This window comes from Ictalurus furcatus, chromosome 16 (assembly GCF_023375685.1).
Source record: "Ictalurus furcatus strain D&B chromosome 16, Billie_1.0, whole genome shotgun sequence".
Classification (NCBI taxonomy): Eukaryota; Metazoa; Chordata; class Actinopteri; order Siluriformes; family Ictaluridae; genus Ictalurus; species Ictalurus furcatus.
In genome coordinates this window covers 1,698,982-1,722,173 of record NC_071270.1, presented here as the reverse complement: position 1 = coordinate 1,722,173, position 23,192 = coordinate 1,698,982, and the positions used below count along the sequence as shown (strand labels likewise).

Here is a 23,192-nt window from a genome sequence, read left to right as displayed (position 1 = left end):
GACGATGCATCGGGAACGGGTCGGAATAGTACAAGGAGGTCGAAATGTAAGTAAAAACACCAGAAAAAGCCCAGCAGTGAGTGTGCGTTTGGTGCATACAGCACATGACTGATGATACAGTATGTGTTTGTACTGGGTCATTTTATTTTTATTTTTTTATCTATCACTGGATGAAAGTGTGAAATGGCACTAAAATATTCATGGTATGATAACTGAACTGAACACTATCTTTTTCTATATGAATGTTCGGAACATCCAGAAAACATCCTAGGAACGTCTTAGAAACCAAGTAAAGATTAAAACATGAAGGGACAAGCTGTTATAGGACTTCTCTGTCCTTCCCAAACTATCCCATGGGGGGAAAACCTACAGTTACAGCTTTACCTCTGATGAATACAAAGCGCTGACACTGGGGACTCCTTCCAATTCAACAGAGCTGTGGTATAAATACATATATTTTTCGGCATCGTAATCTACACCAGTGTACTACAGCATTACCAGCAACTATTTTAGATTTCATTATTAATATAGGACATCTCTGCGTCAAGAGAAATCACTCATAAGTCTATAAACACTGTGATTCTCCATTCCTCGTTATCCACATACTATATGACTATATCAGTTGGGGATATTGCCAGAACAAACTGATGGTTTGAACCTGGCAGAATGTAGGTGTGAATGGCAGATGTAGTCAATTGCTATATTTACGTTAAGTGTTTATACACTGTCTATATAGATATATATGTATGTCATAATTGAAGTCACTCGCTCAGCAGAAAGCCATGTACTTCTTAAACCCACCAGAAGAAGAGAAGCAAGGCAGAATATTCCAGAGGTTGGTAGTGAGTGAGCTCTGTAATCCCAGATTATTGTCTCCTCCTCGTCCATGGGATTAGTGAAAGCGCCACGGTGTAAACACACACATTCCCTTCCATCAACGCAGACATTCACGTCGCTCTTCACTTTCAAATCTAATATATATTAACGAGTTGTGTCCTTTTGTTTTGTTTTTTTTTTTGGTCTCTAACGCTTCCAAAAAGACAGAAAAGTTTGATAGTCCTTTGATATTTTGGAACTTATAGGCTTTGGTGTCATGGCTCTGCTGAAATCGGGCTGGCTCTGGCGGCAATGTGAGTAGCTTGTTCAAGAATCTTCTTTCAAACAGCATAGCCGTGTCAGAAACCGTAATTAGGTACATTTTCCGAACCAGTTGGACGTGTAGAAAGAGGACAGAGACAGCCGGTGTTTAATTAGTGTTTAATAAATAACGTTAAAATGTCGATCGAGAGTTCGACACATTTACGTCGATGTATTAGGTAGACGCCGTCTTATCCAAAGTGAATCGCGAATGTGGGGAAAAATCCGATCTAAGAGGTGTAAATATTCTCAACGGAGACTTAGTAGGGCTGTGCGCAGTGATAGGCAGCAGGTAGACAGCGATAACAGAGCTAAAGAGGCTATTAATAGGGAATGACTGAACACAGAGCTGTAGAGGTGATAGCAGACAGAACTTGTGTGGAAGGTGATCGTTATGTTCGGTCCGATGGTGTATACCGGGAATTTACTGTGAACTCACATACCAAAATCAGATATGAGACTTTAATTAGTAGAGAGATGCTTCGGTGTCACATGATGTGTGATCGATCCGTCGGAAAAGCGCGGTCCAGTGTGTATAGTAACTACTTTTATTTAACGTTTTTTTTGGAAGGAGTCTCCAGTGTCAAAGGTAAAGCTGCTCCTTGATGTTTTCCACCACAGGAAAGTCTTCACAAACAACAGGACCGGCTGCATTTATTTATTCCCTTTACTTATTCGGAACTCATTTGTTCAGAGGATATTCCACAACGTTAAAAATAACCGTAAATAGATTTTAAAAAAAATATATATATGATGATGTGCCATCTGTAAACTGACTTCAATGGCAAATTACTGTGGTGTAAGAGAGATAAACCACTACACGACGTTCTGTTATTGAACAATAATATAATAACTTCACGGTGGTGATAGTAACTGTGCTTCACGACGTGCCGCATCACCCCACCCCACCCCACCCCACCGTTGGATCATTTTCCTTTAACAGCACACCTTGAAGCATCTTATTCCATACATAAGTATTGGAAAGGTGGCCCTTCTTCCATTTCAAAACACTGCATGAATCTTTAATTCTGCTGCCTCGGTGACGTCTTGTCTTCATTGAGAGTCGAGCGGAGCATTTTTAATCGATTCTCTAGCATAGAAACTGCATCCATTATCAGCATCGACCTCTAAGCGCGTGCCGATAATTAGTATTATCTTTTTCGTCTTTAATGTTCGGGGTCATCAGAGAAGCCAGTGACGTATAAATCTGCCTTACAGCGACCGTCCTCAGGCGCTGGAAGCTGAACTGGTGCGACCTGTGGATAGACGGAAGTCTGCTGTTTTATAAGACGGACTCGAGGAAGGACTACGAGACTAGAGTGAGGCTGAAGAGTGCATGTGTGAATGTGAAGTCCGGCCTGGAGTGTGCAGGTGAGCCGTGCGCCCCAGAAACGGTCATTTCTGTGAATACTGATTTTGCTCTTTAGGATATTTTTTATTTTTTTTGCTGCCCCATAGTGCCCAGAGTGTGGAAAATATTTCCTCTGAATGAATAATCAGGCTTCCTTACTCTTACCCTTTACATTTTCAGCTCAAGACTCAAATAACGATCGAATATCGATACTTTCTGATCATGGTTTATTCATTAGCAATAATTCAAACGCAATCAAATCCATACCAAGCTGCATGGATACGACCGACCAGAACCGTTGCATATTAGTCTTGTATTCTCTCCATGCGTGGACATGAAACTTACTTTAAACTTAAAATCAATCCGTCTGATCTACTGGAAAAAATTCAATTCATACGATTTAATTCCATATTCCAGAGGGAATGCTAACCCTAAACCCTAACTACCCTGTTGAAAAAAAAAAAAACCCCAATAGAACCCTCATATAATTTATAATGGTTTTAATGGTTAAAATGGGAACTGCGGTGGTTTTAATAGAAACTGTAATGGTCCGTGTTTGTTGCATGTTATGTCTAGTGGATACCATTAGAACACCTTTTCGGCAACTTGTAGATGGTTGGTTAATGTATTTGTACATGGAAGCCATTCGTATTTCTGTGATGGTTTCTATTGGGGTTTGGTTTTTTTTCTTCAGCAGGGTATCGTTAATTTTGTTGCGTAAAAAGTTTCAAACTTGCATGGGATAATAAAGCATGTTAAAAGAAAAACCCCTTACAGCATTTCCTCTTTAAGATGAGACTTGATAATGAGATTGGGTTGTGCAGTAAGTCTGATTTTAGGTGTTTATTTTGAAACAGGTGTGTCTCCGCCGGAGAGCCAGCCAAGGGAGAATCTGTTGGTGTTGTACCTGAACGACGGCTCCTGTGTGTCCCTGTGTGCTAACAGTGAGGATGAGGCCCTGTGAGTTCTCGTGTCGTCTACATCTCCACTCTTATTCGTTGTGACCGTCAAGCTTATTGTTTGTGTGTTGTTGTGTTTTGTTTTTGTTCTCGTCAGGGCTTGGAAGCTGACAATCATGGAAGCAAAGCAAAGTCCTGTAAGTCGCACACACCCGTCCAGCGTATTCTCCGAGTAAGAGTAAGCTTAACATGCACTGCTAGTGTGTGTACGGAAACATACAGAGTATCCGAGCACTTTCAAGTGAAAGTATGTCTAAAAGACTTTCTTTTAGAAACTAAAATCTAAATCTAAGTACGAAATAGACAAGAGTAAATCGAGGCATGTTGGAAACCTAGAGTTTTATTACTGTGATTGGTTAATACAGTCGAGTGCAAATACTTTCCATAATTTGCTCTTCTGTATAATTTTATTTTCTCTGCCCACAGTTCTATAGTTATGATCCCTATAACGATACGTACCAGTGTGTTCCTGTTAACGGACACAACGCTGTGTACGTCACGCCAGGCAACGGCAACGGAGGTAATTATAAACCTGAAGATCTGTTTGAAACTTTGCTCTCGACTCACATGGATTACATTCTTCTAAAAACAGTAAGCATCGAAACATGCGGCAGGACGGTGTTATTGTTTAATAAAGTATAACAGCCTTTCATGGAACAGGAGGCAAATAAAGACCATAAAACAAATGGGGAACTGGGGAAGGGGGTGGTGACATGTAAAGTTGAAGGTGTTTGCAATTTGCATATTCATGAGATTTTGTGATGAAATCGGTGAAGGATTTCTGGATTAAATCAACCGATTATTCGCTGTCCTAGTGCAACGCGTTTCTGGAGGAAAAGTATCGGTTGGGTCGGATTAGCCAGCTAGCTAGGTTATTGTAAGAGTATTAAGAAACGTTTGAATAATGATTGAGGCCCTATTATTGTTTTCTAGCACGTTCTAGAAACTATTTTCGAATTTTTACTGCTCTGTGTAATCTCTCGTTCACTTTGGCAGGTACTCACCATGTCTGGGTGCACAGAGAGCGCTGTGATGACTGGACCGGAGAGCAGATAGCACTGAGTTTGCTGGCTGGTATAGCAGCGGGCACCGTGCTGCGCTCGTTCCTCTGGATGCCACTGTTGTACTGCTGATACACTCAGCTATTTCGAGGCGGTCTCCGCCTTAAGCCGGTCGGTGAGAGGCGGCAGAGAAAGACCTGGATCTGAGAGATCGCTTCTGTAGACGTCAATCAGCTGGCCAAATGTGTACCGGATACACAAACGTACAACTAGTTACAAGGGTTAAATAGGTTAAAGCGCAGCACGTGGTGTGAATCTCACTGCGCTCCACATTGTATGGTCGTGTGCATACGGAAATAAGTCAAGAGGTGTCATATACTGTAGAAGAGGATGACGGACAAGACCAGAGTTATGTCGTATGGTGTATTTTTTTCAACGAATATACATTTGGACAGTGCATCCCTGCTGGAAAAAACAAACAAACAAACAAACAAACAAACAACAGAAACCCTCATAGAATTTGTAATGGGAATTGTATTGGTTTTAATGGAAACTCTATTGAATGGTCAATACTGGTCATTTGTTGCTTTCTATCAGTGGCATGTTATGTCTAGTGGATACTATTAAGGACCTACGTCCTTAATACGTCCTACTACATAATGGAAACCATTTGGTTTTAATGGTTAACAGCTGATGGTTTGTAATGGTATTTGTACAGGAACCCATTCAAATTTCTGTGATGGTTTCTATTGTTTTTTTTGTTGTTTTTTTTTATCCAGCAGGGATCGGTTGCTTTTGACAGTAATGTCAAAATGCATTTAGATTTGAATTTTCTCCCCCACAAAAATGTAAATGAAAAAATGTTTAAATGTAAACATGACCAATTATCAATTACCCAGAATTCACCACTAGAGGGTAGACACACTGCAGCAATGCAAATAAACTGACTTGTTACCCGAGTTTTTCTGCTTATCTTCAATAACCTGGGTCGAAGCTTGTATATGACATATTACTCTCAATACCCTGTGAATACTGTATACCGGGGCTGTTCAGTACCTTCAAACGCTGCGTTCAGATTTCAGTGGCTTATTTAATATCCAAATATGAATTTAGATTCAAATACTAATTACCATTTGTGTAATTACCAATTACCATTGGTGTTTAGGTTTCCACACAGCCCTGATGGGGGAAAAAAACCCAAAAACAATAAAAACCCTCATAGAATTCGTAATGGTTTTAATGGTTATAGCATTGGTTTTACGGACGTTATGTTTAGTGGACCAATAGAACACCTTTGTGATTTGGTAATGGTTTTAACGCTTAACTGATGGTTTGTAATGGTCTTTGTAGTGGAAACCATTAGAATTTCTGTGATTGGGTTCTATTGTTTGGCTTTTTTTTTTTTTTCCCCCAGCAGGGACGTCCTTTCAGCTATTTAGGAGGTATTATATCGTCACATTTATCAGTTAATTTACTAGTTCCGAAGTTTAGGCAGAATACTGTAGTGATGTAAATGAGTCGGCTCTTTGAACCGACTCCTTTTTTTTTTAGGTGACCAGTAGAGCTGTTTTTACTCTTGTAGTGTAATTTAATCAAAATACTTGAATGAAATTGATAAGATTTCAGCCTTAGTTCTGCAAAAAAAAAAATAAAGAACTGGTTGAAATATTTCAAGCTCTGTCGGGTTAAGAAAAGAAAATGGCTATAAGCAGGCTAAGGAGTCGTCTCTTACTGGCGCGCTGAGCCATATGAGCTGACTCGCTTAAAGAAACAGGAGTTTTCCGTCACTAATACACCGTCCCTGTCCTTTTCCTAAGCGAAGCAGCGAGGCTTTTGGAAACATGTTTCTTCTAAAAATACAAGAAGAAACTAGAAATCAAATATTTACGACTCACCACCCCTCCAAGGCATACATATTACATGAACCCGATTAGTATTCCAATAAATACAACTCCGACAGACCTGCTAAGCGTGCTATGACACCACTATGATCAGATCTTTTTTTTTAAAAAAACGTGTTTCCACATTGCAGGATTGTGAGTAATCAGCTGAGCTTTGAGCACTAAAGCAGACCGCATTAAGTATTAACGTCCATGGGCATTGCATAAGGAGCTTATTCATTATTATTCATTCATTATTAACACCCAGCTCCTCTGTGACGGTGTGTTTCCACTGGTACGTGCTTCCGAGGAACGGACACTTCTACCCAGATACACAAAGTGCTCATGGGTACCGTCGATGGTGGGAACTTTCGAGTAAGGCCTCCTTTCCGAGTTTCCGACCCTAGTCCTCTGTGCTGTACTTGAACTGTATACGTGACAATTATGTCCATCTTCTTCTCAATGTTATTTAGAACTTCTTTGACTGTTGCAAGTGAGAGAAGCTCGTGGGCGAAGTACGAATGAATCATGGTCTAAATGTGCTCTGAGTAAGAGACTATTTAATGCTAGGAGATGTAGTAGGACTGGTGAGTAATTCCGAGGCGTAGATGATGGAGATACAGAGACTATTCCAAGGTTTCATGAAATGATGAACAGCTTTGCAGTTTGGAAATTCATGACATGCATTATCGAGAAAGAAAGAAAAAATTAAATAAATAAAAAAGATGTCACTGTTACTAAATAAAGGTCTTTATTAGGGACGTCAATAAGAGACTCATGTAATTTAGCAGTGCAAATTATGAGCTTTTGTACACAGCAGCACACACAGCGGAGACGGTTAAAACCGTTAAAGAAAAGAGAAAAAAAAATAGACAAGTGTGAATTTTTCAACAAGGAAAAAAAAAAAAAAATTATAATAAGAGAGAAAACCTCAAACAAATTGCACTGTATCATGAGCTGCTTAAAATCAGCCGTCCACGAGAGGGGCGTGTGCTTTATCATACCAAAAATTAAAAAGCAAAAATGATTTGAGTAGAAATAAAAAAAAAAAATTAAAAAAAAAAAAATTGAAAGGGGGGAAAAACCTAAAAGTGTCATTATTACAATAAATCAAGCAAACAAAAAAAAATTATAACAACAACACTAACGAAAAGCCAGCGGAAGCACTATAAAATACACTCTTTAAAGGCATGCCTGCATATTCATATATCCGATATCCTCTATGATACTTTCCTTAATATACAAAAAAAAAATCTTTCATAGCTACTGCACTGATATCTCTACTGTGCTACCGGGAAAAAAAAAAAAGAGAGATAAAAATGTCAGCCAAGGTTACAAAAAACAAACTAACAAACAAACAAACAGTTACGGTTTGACGTAGAAGCTGAGAACTGTTCTAGGTTTTCAAGAGCTTCTGTAATCTGTAGACTTTACTCACAATCCGTACAGACGTCGATCTACTTTCAGTATATAGACTTGGGTAACTGCCGACAATTCGTAAACGTTTTTATCCGCGCCGTGCTTCATCGCAAGAGCTCGTGGTGTAGATTATAGTAGATTGAGCACTGGTGCTAGCCTGCAAACTGAATACAGCCCTTCGATTGACCTCAAACGATAACGGCGGAGAAGTTTTCATCTACGTATTTTATCGGAATCGTTTCGGAAGGAAACGCGGTTGTTCAGTGCTCACGCGTTCGACACGTTACCTAGACTGTTTAAATGCGCTCGAGATGCGAGCCTCCATAGAGCATCATAAGCAGTAAGCCATTCCAGGTATAAATATAATAATTAATAATAAAAAAAAAAAGGAAAAAAAAAAAAAGGGTGGAAGCATTTAACGGAAAAATAATAACATGGGACGCGTTTCACGTCCACGTTGTGCTTGGGAAGCTTAAGGTCATGACCGAGTCAGGGGAAAGCAGAGCGCCGGGAACGACGGACGGACGGACGGATGGACGGACGGACGAAGTAGTGTTCTTCAGGTTCCAGGATGGAGGCAGGCAACAACACACGATAGAGGCAGGGGGTAAAGAGAGATAACGGGTATAAGTGTGTGTGAGAGTGGGGGGGGGGGGGGTGATGATGGAGAACAAGTCTTAGCAGGAGCATCCGCTTTCGCTCACAGGCTGTTCCGGAGGATTCTGCAGCGTCACGTCGATCACTGAGAACGAGCGGTTAAGCAGGTAACGAGAGGAAAGAAATATGAGGTTTAAGGCGTTTGTATCTACAATTCTCTACGCTCTCATTAAAGTGGTGGAAAACCCTTTACAATCTTCCGTATTTCTGCATAAATGTGTCCCTAAAACATCATCAGACTTTCACACAGGTCCTAAAAGTAGATAATTAAGCAAATGAGACACATATATTATATTATTTATTGAGGAAAATGATCCGATATTACACATCTGTGATGGCTTGGCGTTGTCGTCTTGCTGCATGACCCACTTTCTCTTCAGATTCAGATCACGGACAGATGTCCTGACTGGTATAATTCAGAATTCAGTGATCCATCAGTGATGGCAAGTCGTCCTGGCCCAGATGCAGCAAAACAGCCCCAAGCCATGATACTACCACCACCATGTTTCACAGATGGGAGATGGTTCTAACGCTGGAATGCAGTGTCTTCCTTTTTCCTTTCTCCAAACATAACCATTCTCATTTAAACCAAAAAGTTTTAAGTCTGTTTTTGGTCTCATCCCTAAACAAAGCATTTTTCCATTAGCCTTCTAGTTTGTCCACATGAACTTTAGCAAACTGCAAAGGAGCAGCAATGTTCTTTGTGGAGACCAGTGGGGGTTTTTTTTTTCCTTGCAGTCCTGCCATGGTGGAGTCCAAACTCTTTAGAGATGGTTTTGTAACCTTTTCCAGCCTGACCAGCATCAACAACAACTTTTTCGGAGGTCCTCAGAAATCTCCTTTGTTCGTGCCATGATACACTTCCGCTAACGTGTGTTGTGAAGATCAGACTCTGATAGATCCCTGTTCTTTAAATAAAACACACACCTGATCGTCATCATACTGATCGAAATCACCTGACTCTGATTTCACCTCCAAATGAACTGCTAATCCTAGAGCTTCACACACTTTCACCACTCACACACATGCAATATTGGATCGTTTTCCTCAATAAATAAATGCCCAAGTATAATCTTTTTGTCTCATTTGTTTAACCGGGTTCTCTTCGTCTTCTTTTAGGACTTCTGATGATGTTTTAGGTCATATTTCTGCCGGGATATAGAACATTCTACCACTGTAGGCACCACTGTATATGTTCATGTCCACTCTCAAAATTCCTTCACACACACTTCCTCCTTCATCAAATTTCATTATCTCACCTCTGCCAACAGAGAGAGTGTTGCAATATTTAAATCTTGCAGCACAGACAAGCTGCTGGGCAAAGTCCAGTCAATTCAATTCAGTCGTATATCGATGTTCGTGCAGGCAAACGCATGCAAAGTAGCGTGTACATGTGTGTGTATATATATATATATATATATATATATATATATATATATATATATATATATATGTATATGAGAGACACTGCAGGGTAAAGGATACTGTCTTCTCTGCTCTTGTCCTGTGTGCTCTCCATGCCAGGCAGGGCGGCAGCCACACGCCGGAAAAGCTGCAGGGAACAACAAACAAGACGCTATTGTTAACGTCCACGGATCAGAACAATCACGCTGTCGATCAAACGTAAGGTCAGAGGAAGCTCTGTGTGAAGCCCACGCAAATTATAAAAGCGCGTAAATACATTTCACAAGCGCCGCGCGAAGACTCGACTCTAAAAACCTGATTATTTGAAATCGAATCCTCGGCATGACTTTGCCGCTCTCGCCCACGATGGACGAATGATTCACAGCTACAAGGCATTGTTCTTGGTGTTGCTCCCTCCGAGCCTGAACAGGATGAATCAGCAGATCATGACTGAGCGCTCAGAATGAGAATCGGATTTAGCCGATTTATGTTTCTTCTTCCCCCCACCCCACCCCGCCCTCGCTCCAACAATGCACAGCCTTGACTCGACACCTTTTCACAGATCCGTGGAGACAATAGCTGCTCAGAAGAGCTGCTGAATACCGAGCTTTCTTTCACAAACTAAACGGCGATTTGACAAAATGTCAGGAGGACAGAAAAACAATGCGCTCTTCCTGTTTGTTTTTCGTTTTTTTTTAACTTTACTGGTGTGTATTGTATTGAAGAGACTGTGATGCCAGTGATCTATAATAACCTTCACGACGCGTACAGAGACTCATCGAAATCCATGACGAGCTTAAAGATTTACGGACGTTTTCGGACCGAAAGGGGTGCGAGCTCGGGATGAATCACGGAGTAGAAATCCTAGACGGTCAGGACGTCTGGAGCTCGGCAGAACCCAACATCCGCCCTCATTCCTCGTTCAAACTCAAGCGGATAAACATCCGCGTAAGAGAAATCGGCTGATTTCAGGTGAAATATAATGAGTGGAATAAGGCGGAGATGGATCACGTGTACGCACGTATACACACTCGACTGTGCATTGTTCCATGTTCGTCCTGCATTTGTGCTTATGTCAATGAACAGAACATTATTTTTAGCCCTCACTTCGCTCTCTTCGGTCGTTATCCGACCCACATCCACATCACAGATTTATCTGTACTCGTTTTAACTAAACCCCGGACTTAACTAATCTGGCAACCCGTTCAGCTCTGCTAAAGCTCATGTCCACATCTCGGGTCGGACCTTTGACCTTTCTCGGGCTGAGGATCTCGGCTTCGACTCACCTGCTTCACGTTGTAGCCGGCTTTGGCGCTCGTCTCAATAAACATCACGTTCAGCTCTTTGGCTTTCCTCTCACCCTCTTCGATAGATACTTGCCTGCAGTAAACGACAACAACAACAACAACAACAACGTCATAAACCCCTCCCCTCTTTTTAAAAAGCTAATTATTTCTTTATTTTTACATTTTTACTTGGAGTTTACCACCAAGTCATTACATAACACTTTCCAAACAGCTGAACACTTAGACATGTAGCAAGAAATGGCACAACGCTTCCTGCCTGACTCACTCTCCTAATAGCACACACCTTTTGTCTGCGAGATCTGTTTTGTTCCCGACCAGCATGATAATGACGTCGCTTCCTCTCTCTGTCCTGACATCGTCGATCCATTTGGTGGTCTGCTGGAAGGAGTTGACGTCTGGCAGGACAGAAATAAAAAAAGGTCTATAATACGTATTTCATAACAAAAATAAAATGACTAATGTCATGTGGCACAACCGCTCATCCTCAGGTGGTGCAACCATGTAAAATATGGATTTAAACCAATAAATATCTTATGTTTAGCGGACACATGGCCGAAGACCGGATTGCGAATAGCTACCGTTTTGAACGCGTTCATTTATATACTTGTATAATTATCTTTCGGTCTTTAAATGTAAAATCAGATGCTGAAGATACTAAATACCTGGCTACTAGAAGGCACTAATCTTAAATAAATGTAAATAAAAACACACAACCGTTAAATAATAACGTGTTGAGAACTGCACAAAAAGAGACACAAATGAAGACAGCGATCAAGAACAAAACAGGGACAGACAGAAGGAAAGGAAAAAGGAAAAGGACAGGCTCTTGTGTGAGTCATGTGTCTGAGTGAACGGTGCAGAGTGGTAAAAAAATATATATGACTCAGAAGGAGTTTCAGTGATTACAGAATTACAGGATTAACCCACATTATGTGTATAATAAAAGTCCTTCCTAAGTTTAGAACACAACTACAAACCAATAAGGAAAAAAAAAAAAAATAACTCTGGCGTTGGGGGGTGGAGGGGAAGGGAAGGAGGGGGAACGAAGCATCAATGGGTGACAAAAACCAAATGGTGGTAGACCACAGAAAAAGTGTACAAGCAGAGGTGGACAAATCCTAAATCCATCATTGATCCCACTGAGCGAGCGGAAGATCCGGTGTGCTGTTCGGAAACCCAATTGGCCAGGCTTTAAAAGTGGCACCGAACGTAAAAGTACTAATGCATGACGAGATACTTATGGAGATTAAGTGCGTTAATAGAGATGCAAGAAATGAGCGGTTTTTTTGTGAATCCCCAGTGGGCGTGTCCTAAACCGTATACTTATGCACTATTCTCCCCCGTTTTTGTAGTATAAATAGTATGAGTGGTGTGTTCACGCTGAAAATTCCAACAAGAAGAAGAAGAAGTGCACTGAAGTACGCGGATGATGGACTTATTCGACCGAAAGGACGACGTACGGAATGTCGGACGCTTCACGCACTCAACGGTCGCAGCCTTGCTTACGTAGTGGAAAAGGGGAGGGGCTAGCAGGCGCTGACGCAGGATGAGAACATTTTTTTCAAGATGGCCGACGACATTCCGGTGGACGAGATAAATGCGAGTTGAATTCTTTGAAGTTAGTCCATGCTGCGTGATTTATTCGGCGTATCGAGGTACGGTTACGTAGGTCGTCTACCGGGCTTTCTTATTTACCATCTCTCGTCTCGCGTTACGTGCGTTTGACGTCATTTGCTATCGAGTGGGAAACGGCTTATACTTCTGGTTAGTAAAAAACCGTCAAATGGAACCGTGTTCCGTTTGAGATTACCCATTACCCTTCTAAAATTCCTACACTAGACCGTAGAGTACATAGGGCATAGTGTATAGTACGCCATTTGGGACATAACTGTAGTCCTGATCAAGTGCGACGTCATGTTTTACGACCCTGACATTGTTGGCCAACATTTTGGCTATAAGCTGTCCTTGAATCACAAAGGAAACCATTTGCTAGTGTCTCGCTAGCGTATTTATTTTTAACAGGCTGTAGGATTTGAAAGTATGTGTGAGGTGCGTCACATGACCTTTGAGTTTATACTACATGACGACGTTTGTTTTTAGGGTTTAGCGTCTTTCTCTGATTACTGAATCTATTTGTCCGCTACGCAACTACGAATAAAACTACTACTAAAAAAAAAACAAACAAAAAAAAAAAAACAACATACTTTACGCAAAGGCTACCGATTTGTCCACCTCTGTAAAGACGGCCCGCAAAAAGATTTCAAACAGCAGCCATCTTGTAGGTTTTCCCGCGCCGCCGTCACTCACTTGTGATGTCATAGACTACCACGGCGACAGTGGAGTCGCGGATGTAGCTGGGGATGAGACTCCGGAAACGCTCCTGCCCGGCCGTGTCCCAAAGCTGCAGGCGCACCTACCCGAGCCCACCAAAGTCCCCGAGAAGACAAAGAGGAGAGAGAAGAGGGGGAAGAGGAAGTAGTAAGAGAGGACGGAAGCGAACGGACGGAGGGAGGCGCGAGGTGGAGGAGGGGAGGGAGAGAGAGGGGGGCGTCAGTTTTCCGAAGTACCTACTTGTGATGTCGTACACTACAACGGCAGCGGCCGAGTCACGGATGTAGCTGGGAATGAGGCTACGGAATCGCTCCTGGCCCGCCGTGTCCCACAGCTGCAACCTGATCTGTGTGTGATGGACGGGACAAATCATGAAGGGGGGTGGGGGAGGGGAGGGGATTCAAAAGAAAACAAAAAAAAGAGGGAAAGGAAAAAATATAGGGTGAAGAATAAAAAAAAATAAGCAAATAAATAACGCGAAACGATATGATGGAGTTAAACAAACTGATGGGATTTGACAAATGGGATTGTTCAGGAGTTCTATACGTGGGAAAATAAATAAATTAATAAATAATAAGATAAAAAAGTTCTCGGGTTAAATGATATGGAACGAAACAGAATATGATCAGGAGGAGAATTATGGGACGATGAAGTGATTTGGCCAGGACGAGAGAGAAGAGTGTAGGAGGTTCGGACAGAAGAGTTGCGGGAGATGCCGTCTCAGCCGTAGAGGGGCTTCGGAAACGTTTCCGAGGTTTTGCTGGTGAATTAATCAACTATTAATGCTGCACAACGGAATTAACGGCTGTACTGTAGACCTAACATCGCCTGAAGCGTTCTGCATAACGATCAGGTCAAGCACGTTGTTTTTATATAGTAAAGAAGTTTAACAAGTCATGGTAGATCAAAAACAAGTTATGTTATAGTCCTCATGCATACATCAAGATTTTTTTTTCGGACCTAAGATCTTGTGGGCGGAGCTTCGTGAACACGGGCGGGAATCATTCGAATGCCGAACTCACCTAACTGTCAGAGATCTAATGTTGGGGGGGGTGTTGGAGACTAATATCGTCTTACCTTTAAATGCAAAATGAATAATTTGAGACCTGATCTGATGATTCCGGGATTTTAAGATATTTTCAATCTTTTAAATTAGAACCTGAGAATCCTTGTTCCATTTCACTACAAATATGCTGCAAAATCAATGCAAAAAGTACAGCACCCCCAATCTCTCACCCCCCCCCCCACATACACACACACACACATATACACACACATGATATTAGAGTCTATTACAAACAAGTTTAACATCTGAAACGAAATGTACAGTACGTGATCTGTGAGCGATTTTCAAAATTCATGTGCAGGAAAGCGAAGAAACGTAACACTCACTGTTCGGTCCTCGAGGTACATCGTTTTTGACAAGAAATCGATTCCTATCGTGGCCTGGAACGACAACGACAGTCAAGGAAAAGGAACTCGTAGAAACGCTCCAAGTGAAAACGTATGATGTAATGGTATGATGATGTGTTCATACTGGCTCACCTGGTAGGTATTATCAAAGCTGTCGTACATGAATCTGGTGATGAGTGAAGTCTTTCCAACTATAACAGAAGAAGAAGGTGAAAAATATGGCACTTTTAACAAGCTGTCTTTTGATTTTCTTCCAAATTGGACCGAACTGGTCTAAATACAGATAAACCTAAACAAAGTAAAAGAGACAAATAATCCCATGTAACAGAAAATGGAGGAAAGGAAAAAACAACCCCCAGACAACAATAAACAAAAACCTGATAAGCAGGTCAAAGAGTTATTACAGGCTAGGAATTCACAATCACTGCACTACGATTACAGCTGGAACGCCATAATAACAAGACGCAGCATGCAATCTAGATTTAATGACACCGGGTAAAGTTTAACACGTTAAACATGTCTCGGCTAGGGGCGTAACTGTATACACGGAGCGCCTGAGAGATCTGCACTTGAGAAGCCCGATTACTCCGGTTTGCAGAGACCAACATGCATTACACGTTATTTTAAACGTTTACATGGCAACATTATAACGGTTAAAAAGAGCTCTTCGGCAGCTTTCAAACACCACCAAAGGACACGGAAACCGGGCGTTTTAGCCGACTTTGGAGCTCTAATTCTGCTACAGAGCGTATTACGCATCAGTCCATCGTTTTCATAGTCCCCAAGTCAGACACTTTGTTTATCCGATCAAAATATTGTCGAGAACGTATACCTTCGCTTCTTTATTTTCAAGATACGTTTACAAAGACAAAAAATGCACGTTGTTTTGCACCGTTTAGGAATCTTGACAGTCAGAATTTTTCGAAATCATGAAGGCAGCATCGTGAATCGAGTGGTTTTTCATTACACCCCTACTCTCAGCTTATTATTTTGTTATTAATCATAAAGCGTATTATTCAGTAGCTGCCACAAAGTATTCGGTAACCATGATGAAAATCATAAGTCTTGATCCACTGAGGGAGTTTAATGAGGTAAAACAGGACACTAGACATCTTGGCAAATCTATAAAGCTTAAATAAAACTATAAACAAGCGAAGTGGATTCAAGAAGGGTTTAAATACGGCTGGTATCTGCTGCCTGACCCGCGAATCGTCAGATAGATGCAGAACGTATACAGTAGGTCTCGAGGAGGGCAGGAACTGTGATTACATTTAGGGACAGTGGATTTCATTTCTGACTGAAGAATTTCGCCGGTTCACTTGTTCAAGAACATGAATCGCAATAATCTGGGGAAGAGGGCCAACAATATGACCCCGCGCCTGTGCTAATTATACGCCGGGGTCATTCCTGGGATTCTTGCGGCCGAAGCTGTAGCAGCTGCTGGACGAGAGCTGGAGTGAGACGAGGACAGCGTGGAACCGAGAGAAGCAATAAAGCAAAAGGATTCTGCGTGTAACCAATGCGACAGAATCAGGAAAAGATATCAGACAAGCGTGCAGTCGGAACTAAATCTGTATGGAGGAAGAAGAAGAAGAAGAAGAAGAAGAAAACCCCCTAGTGCACTACAGAGCCCTTTATGCTCATCGATCAATAGAACCTTGTGTGTTAGTCTACACAAGCGAGATGGTATTAAATCGCTCCTCTTGCCACCTGTGCATGCCACGGTCTGTCTCCGCTGCTTGGTGGATCAATACTCGTTAACAGACCGTAAAACAAATATCTACCACAACGAGACTGTAGAAACAAGAGAATACTTAGAGATGCACATTTCCACTAAGCAACACTACGGATTATGTAAACAGCCAGGATATGACCGAGACCTAAAGGTGTTTAACATTGACTCATCTCACTGATTTTTAGTATTAGTACATCCTGAGAGTTAGGATTAACTCAATTCTATACTGAAATAGCGTGGCACTTGAACGTAGCATTTCCACTTATTCCTTTGAATGGAATGGTTAATATTGTTCACTGTAACTCACAAAATACACACAAAAATCATCAATAATCTTCCGGATTAAGGGTTAGGGAGATTAACTAGAATCCGAGGTCTATATCAGATAAAACTGATCCAGACTTAAACGTCTCGCAATACGTGCTACAGATCAGAACGGCGATTCAAACCGGGACTGTTCTCACGGACACAGCAGAGTGTTGGTGTTTTAACCGTGCCCGTGCTCACACACTTTGCATATATTTAGATCGCGCTGTGGTTCGGCTTCCGCACCAGTCGCCAAAAAGGTTGCAGGTTTAAATCCGGGGGCTGTCGAAGAGCCACCGTTTTGTCTAGGCTGTGCATTCGGATCGTGCTGTAGCTAGAATGCAAAAAATATATTTAAAAGTCTGGATATTAAATAAAGTAATGTGTGACATGTTCACCGGCTGACAAAAGACAGCATTCATGTGAGAGTCAGATTTGGAAAGAAAGTCTACACCTAAAATGCTTTATTTAACATGACACTGATATCACAGGTCTGAATTATATAAAGTACACCGACATGTCTGTAGGCTTTAAATGGAGGTGTGTCCCATGATCACGTGAAAGATCCGAGTACGAAATATGACAGTGAATCTGAAAATATATCTCAGATCCAGTCGGATTCTAATCTCGCCTCGCCTCAAATCAATTAAATCTGTACATCCCTTAACCAGGTCGATGTATATATGTATGTATGTGTGTATATATATATATATATATATATATATATATATATATATATATATATATCTCCTAGGATTCTCTATGAATTCTGACGCAGTCTAAAGGAGACTAACCTGCCTTAACCTGTACGTCTGATCTTGTAGAGGTGAGTGATTTTGGATAAAAAGTGCCATAATTACTCAAATGTATTGTCTTCGCAAATGTATAATATTACGAATCATTCCCTGTTGAAATAAGGTGGCACTTGAACGCAGCATTTACACTGCTAGCTTTAAAAACAAACCAAAACATGATAACATTCGTACCTAATGGTGTTCAATTTCGACAGCAGGACATTTAGCAACACTTTATGGATACGATTTTAAGATATATAAACGAATAGTAACTAAAACGCAGTAATTAAAACGATGAATAATTGTCGGGTAAAATTAAAAACCTGCGAGAAGGCTAAAAGAACATGTTTCCTATGTGTAGTTTGACTAATCCGGCCTACTACGCTGGGATTGGCTAGTACGCATGACTTCCTGCGCTGAGATTGGCTAATAATTCTGATTTACAAGAAGATTGGTTGCGACTAGGGATAAACAGCCAATCAGAGTACAGAAGGCGGGATTTGAAGGAATAGGAGTGGAAAGCTGCGGCTGGCGCAAATAACTACATTGAAGTTTAATAGCTTGCTAATGTTATGGCGAGACACCGGAGATATTCAGATAATTTTTTTTAAATAAATACTTACCACTTTGCTCCCCAAGAAACACCAGTTTGAATTTTCTTAGCGGGTTCCCAAAGTCTCCTGCAGTAGACATGACGGCTCGGTGGAAGATATTACACACTGCGATAACGGTGCTAGTTTTTAAATCCTCGTTTGATTTCCGGTTTGCTAGCTAGCTAGCTGCCGTTGATTCAAATTGTTAATGTTAAGAATATAAATATGTGTATATATGTAAATATTCCTAAATTCTGTTGAAGTCGGAGTGAAGTTTGAGATCACTTTGAGATGCCTGATACCGACTCCATCGCTCAGACTGGGCATTAAAGGAGGAGTTAACGGAAACGCGTCAACCGGACATGATAGTTTTAGTCCTGATTGACAGCTCGCTCACAGGCGCTTTCTGAAACATATCTGTTTACTGACTCGTATATTTAAGCATACACATAACTCGCTACTTCTTTGGGGGAAAAAAACACACCTAATTAATAAGTCGTGGTTTTTTTACATAAAGAAGTAAACAAACAAAATGAGAGCAGAGTAATTCGGCTAAATTGAAGTAAATGTTGTAGAGTGTTGAGCGAGGAGGCGGGATGAAGGGTGAAGTGGGTTTGGTTGTCACTGTGAAGCGCCACGTCATGCTCCGCTGACGTCATCGCTGTTTAAACGCCAGTGACACCAGGTTAAAGCCCAGGGAGTGCCTAACAACAACAACAACAGTAATAATAATAATAATAATAATAATAATAATAATAATGACCCACACGAGTCACTTCCGATTATACACAGTGTACATACATTATAAGATGATAATACTGTAAATATTTGTTTTTAAGCCACTAAGCAAATAAAGTAAAATTAATTATGCAAAACAAACAAACAAATAAGACTTACAACGTGTTTAAAGGTTTAAAAATGTATAAATTCCTCAGTTATTTCTGTATAACATTAATTTTTTAATTCTGGCTGCCGTAATAGAGCTGAATTATGAATGAATCAAGCAGAATTTATAATAACTAAATAAATAAATACATTTTAACAACAAAACTGAACTAAAATAACAAAGCGAACTGAGTAACTTCCTATAAATACACGTCTTATAATCATAAAAAGCGTAATTTGCTTCATCATATTAGTTTATACTAAATAACAACAACAACAACAACAATAACTATAATAATACAAGTCAGATAATGTCAACAACAAAAAATATTTCTGTGCAAATATAAATGATATAAATATAAATCTTATTTAATCTATATTACAGTCTATATTATATCAGGTATTATATTTAAGGGAAAATGTCTACAGTGCTAGTACACATAAGGTGAGGAAAATGACAAAGTGTGTCTGAATGCATATAAAAAAAATATTTGATACTAAAAACAAAGGTTTCTTCTGGAAAAATATTACTTAATGAACGATAGAATGTTTACTCGGGTTTAATCCACCTATTTTACTTCCTTTCTTTTCATGCAAATTTACAATGAAACTTTAGCTTGTAATTTCTTCTCCACACCGCTGGAGGGCGCGGAAGGGCGCCCGCGCTTCTGCAGCAAACACCTCATAAAACACGAGTAAGAAACAGAGAGCGGAAATGCCGTCTGCAGATTTAAATTAAAGTCTTACATTCACGGATTAATTGATTTTATTTACAATTAAACCGGAATTTAATCCTGATAACTGAAGGGATGAATGCTTTAACCGGAAAGGTAGAGTGTTTCTCCTGTAATAACGTACTAATTATTATTTTTGTGAATCCTAAAGGTCATCTCTGTGCTCATGTGGCTGCTTGATAAGTCGGAAATACGACCTTTATATTATATATATGTATATAGTAATATATATTATATATGGGTGGATGATAATAACAATAAAACTGTATATAGAAAAGCTTTCATTATTATTATTATTAGTAGTAGTAGTAGTAGTAGTAGTGGTGGTGGTGGTAGTAGTAGTAGTAAGTGGATATTAATATATGGTTGAGTAATATAATTATTAATTAATTATTGCATTACTGAATAATATTAATTAATGTTCAAGTACACATTTAGTATACATGAAAGCATGTCCCAGCAAAACACTGAACTCTTTAATGTTTAATGTTAAACACATCCAGCATCATTAAAAATATTTCCTCATGCAGGTTTTGCTCATGCAGAACACCCGGGCCTTGGTCCAGGCGGTATCACTCATCCGGTTGGTCTTCTATCTTTCATTAGTTTAATTAAACGACTACTGATTGGTCGAGTTTATTTTAAAGACTGTTGTCTTTTTTCCCCCTCATTCCAGCTCGCCTGTATTAAAGCAACCAGTGTCACTAGGTAATCCGGCTACATCCGTGCGGGACAAAACAACAACTTTTTCCCGAATTGGTTGTGATAATCACACTGACACATTGAGGACGTCTGTTATTTCTTCGCAGGTGCCTTTATGCCTGACAGACAGTATAGATCCATGCCTACACATGGGATTGGTCGATATAAGTATCTGCTTCCGAAGGAGATGGTGAGCCTAAGTGATCCCAGTGTCTAATGCATGAGCACACATATATATATATATATATATATTAGTTTTCATTGCATGGTCAGTTATTGAAATGACACCATGAAGATAAGTGTGGTTTGATGGCCTAAATATTACACAATGCTGTTTTTGTGTAGTTTGAATACGTTGTGCAGTAGTGACGCTTTCATTTGTTTCTATAGCAAAAGAAGAAGAAGGAAAAAGCGCAGATGAAGGAGATCAAGGCAGCGACAGACACCGAGTACGGCGTGCTGAACATGACCGTCTCTGGGTATGACATGACCCTGGTGGAACATTACGCTCAGTACATCCATAAACTCTGCAACCGGCTTGAGATCAAAGTGACTGACAGGTAAGATTTCAGTTCCAAACAAACTTTTTTTTCACTGTTTCAGTTTTTCAAACATTCAGCCTTAATCCTCAGGACATTAACGAAAAAAAAGTCCTTGCCTAGAGATAACTACTTTGCTTGTGTGTTTGTTTGTTTTTTTCGTTTTTTTTTTCAAGCTACGCCCTGCCTACTAAGAGCACAGAAGTCATGGTCATGCCTGAGCAGGGCACCAAGATGTACGTCGATGTCATACTCAAAACTCATGAGCGTGTCGTTCAGGTAAACATCAAAACTCTTACCTTGACGTGCGTTCGATTTCCAGTCAGCAAAAGAAAATGCAAGCAAGTCTGGTTTTTTTTTTCTATGAACTACAGTCATGTGAAACTCCTGAACATGATGTAAACGTGATTAGGGAGAAATGACTAATATAAGCTGAGATCGTGGCAGTTTTTAGCCTGTGTGTGTAAAGGAATAAGCGCCAAAACAGCACTGTTATGGAAAGATTTCACGTTCGATGTTCATTCATCTTCAGTAACCGCTTTGTGTTGGTCGGAGTTGGAGTGCCAGTGTATTTGTTAACTGTCCAAACAGCATAAAAGTGTCTGATACAGCCGTTTAGCTATCTAGCTTATCATGTTGTTCTAGGAAAATAATCAACGATATAGCGGTGTGGTCCAGTTCGAAGCCAAGTGGAGTTACTGTTTTCACACCAAAGTTGATTATTTTCCAACGACAGCACTATTTCCAAATTCCCCAACACTTAATGACCAATCAGATTTGATCATTCAACAGGGCTTTGGTAGAAATCTAGATATCTAGATCTTTCACATCTCATCTTTATTGATACAAACGTGGCGTTCTCAGCTCCGCATAAAAGCTTCTTAGTGATCCTTCACCGACTGCATAAATATCATCTGCAAGAACGTGTGCATGTCAAATGAAGTTCTTGCTTTCGTCGTTTCCAGATAAGCCGAATGAAGGCAACGCTGGCTCCTGTGTTAATGGAGGTCCTTCTCAAAAACCAACCAGAGGGAGTTCAGCTCTGCATAAAGGAGGTGAACACAACAGGCTGCTTTTGTTTTTGTTTTTTTTCCGTTATGCACAAGGAACCTTGTGTTCATATTAGAAGGTGTAAAGTCACTGATTTTACCCTGAATCTGTCTCTCAAGGATGTGTCTTAACTGCTTTAGTGTGTTTTTAATGTTTAGTGCAACTGAAACTTAATGTCTTTCTTTCTTTCTTTCTTTCTTTTTCAGCACACTGAAGCAGAATACAAAGCCCGGTTTAAGGCCAGACCAGAACTCGAAGGACTTCTAGCGCAAATGAGTTAAAAAAATTTGGATCTGAAGATGTGATATGTTAGAATATGTGTGTCAATAAATGTGTGAGTGGATCTATACTGTGGTGGAATTGTATTATTATTATTATTATTATTTTTTCCTATTTCTAACCTTTCTGATCGGTTGAATAAAGCTGTTGTTTAATTTAACATTAAATTGTTCCATGAAACTTTTACCAAAATGATTTTCACTGTTATGAAGCTTTTGAATAATTATCATTTTGATGACCTAGTATCATTACAATTTGTCATATAATTACGTTTAACGCGTATCCTAAAACAGTTCCGGTTCAATTAGCAGCTTGGTTTATTTAATATACTCCTTACGAACTTATTCTAGCGGATCAATTTACGTGGATTTTACTCCGTCCATTTCGGCTCCAGTTTACACTACAAACACTACAAAATGTGGGAAGGTTCCAGGGGTGTGAATACTTCCGCAAGACAACGAAATGACAAATTAAGTTAACATAGTGACTTTAACTATTAACATTTTCATTCAATCTAAAGAAAGCATTAATGACTGCAGTTTGAACATGAAGATGCAGTTAGTCATTTGTTTTGGCACTGCCACAAAAGAACTTGATTCTCATTATCATCTCACACTCCAGGAAATATTTCTCAGCTTATGTTGATTTATTTTTTTGTCTTTTAGTAAAAAGAAGAAGAAGAAGAAGAAAAGAATGGACAATTAAACGTACATTTC

The 23,192-nt window shown here is 40.1% G+C and overlaps 3 protein-coding genes across 6 annotated transcripts; 2 read left to right on the top strand and 1 right to left on the bottom strand.

Moving 5' to 3' along the window:
* The first annotated feature begins 1,093 nt into the window (after window positions 1-1,093).
* On the top strand, window positions 1,094-4,614 carry plekhb1 (pleckstrin homology domain containing B1). Its single transcript, XM_053645845.1, has 6 exons — window positions 1,094-1,130; window positions 2,356-2,508; window positions 3,346-3,448; window positions 3,545-3,584; window positions 3,874-3,967; window positions 4,444-4,614. Exons 1-6 carry the CDS (start codon window positions 1,094-1,096, stop codon window positions 4,578-4,580), a joined length of 564 nt encoding a protein of 187 aa, XP_053501820.1. The 3' UTR covers window positions 4,581-4,614.
* Window positions 4,615-4,857: 243 nt separating this feature from the next.
* rab6a (RAB6A, member RAS oncogene family) lies at window positions 4,858-18,401 on the bottom strand. Of its 3 annotated transcripts, none has more exons than XM_053644922.1 (8): window positions 18,318-18,401; window positions 14,992-15,050; window positions 14,839-14,892; window positions 13,687-13,792; window positions 11,399-11,510; window positions 11,095-11,188; window positions 9,890-9,956; window positions 4,858-8,489 (listed from the first exon to the last, which is right to left on the bottom strand). In XM_053644922.1, exons 1-8 carry the CDS (start codon window positions 18,385-18,387, stop codon window positions 8,425-8,427), a joined length of 627 nt encoding a protein of 208 aa, XP_053500897.1. In that variant the 5' UTR covers window positions 18,388-18,401; the 3' UTR covers window positions 4,858-8,424. The 3 variants fall into 3 exon arrangements, with proteins under 3 accessions (XP_053500897.1, XP_053500899.1, XP_053500898.1); XM_053644924.1 differs by lacking the exon at window positions 13,687-13,792 and adding an exon at window positions 13,423-13,528; XM_053644923.1 differs by lacking the exon at window positions 18,318-18,401 and adding an exon at window positions 17,887-17,999.
* mrpl48 (mitochondrial ribosomal protein L48) lies at window positions 18,313-22,546 on the top strand. Of its 2 annotated transcripts, none has more exons than XM_053644920.1 (8): window positions 18,313-18,424; window positions 20,437-20,489; window positions 20,583-20,614; window positions 20,716-20,798; window positions 20,999-21,168; window positions 21,324-21,426; window positions 22,113-22,202; window positions 22,404-22,546. In XM_053644920.1, exons 1-8 carry the CDS (start codon window positions 18,386-18,388, stop codon window positions 22,476-22,478), a joined length of 645 nt encoding a protein of 214 aa, XP_053500895.1. In that variant the 5' UTR covers window positions 18,313-18,385; the 3' UTR covers window positions 22,479-22,546. The 2 variants fall into 2 exon arrangements, with proteins under 2 accessions (XP_053500895.1, XP_053500896.1); XM_053644921.1 differs by lacking the exon at window positions 18,313-18,424 and adding an exon at window positions 19,850-20,002.
* Window positions 22,547-23,192: the final 646 nt, after the last annotated feature.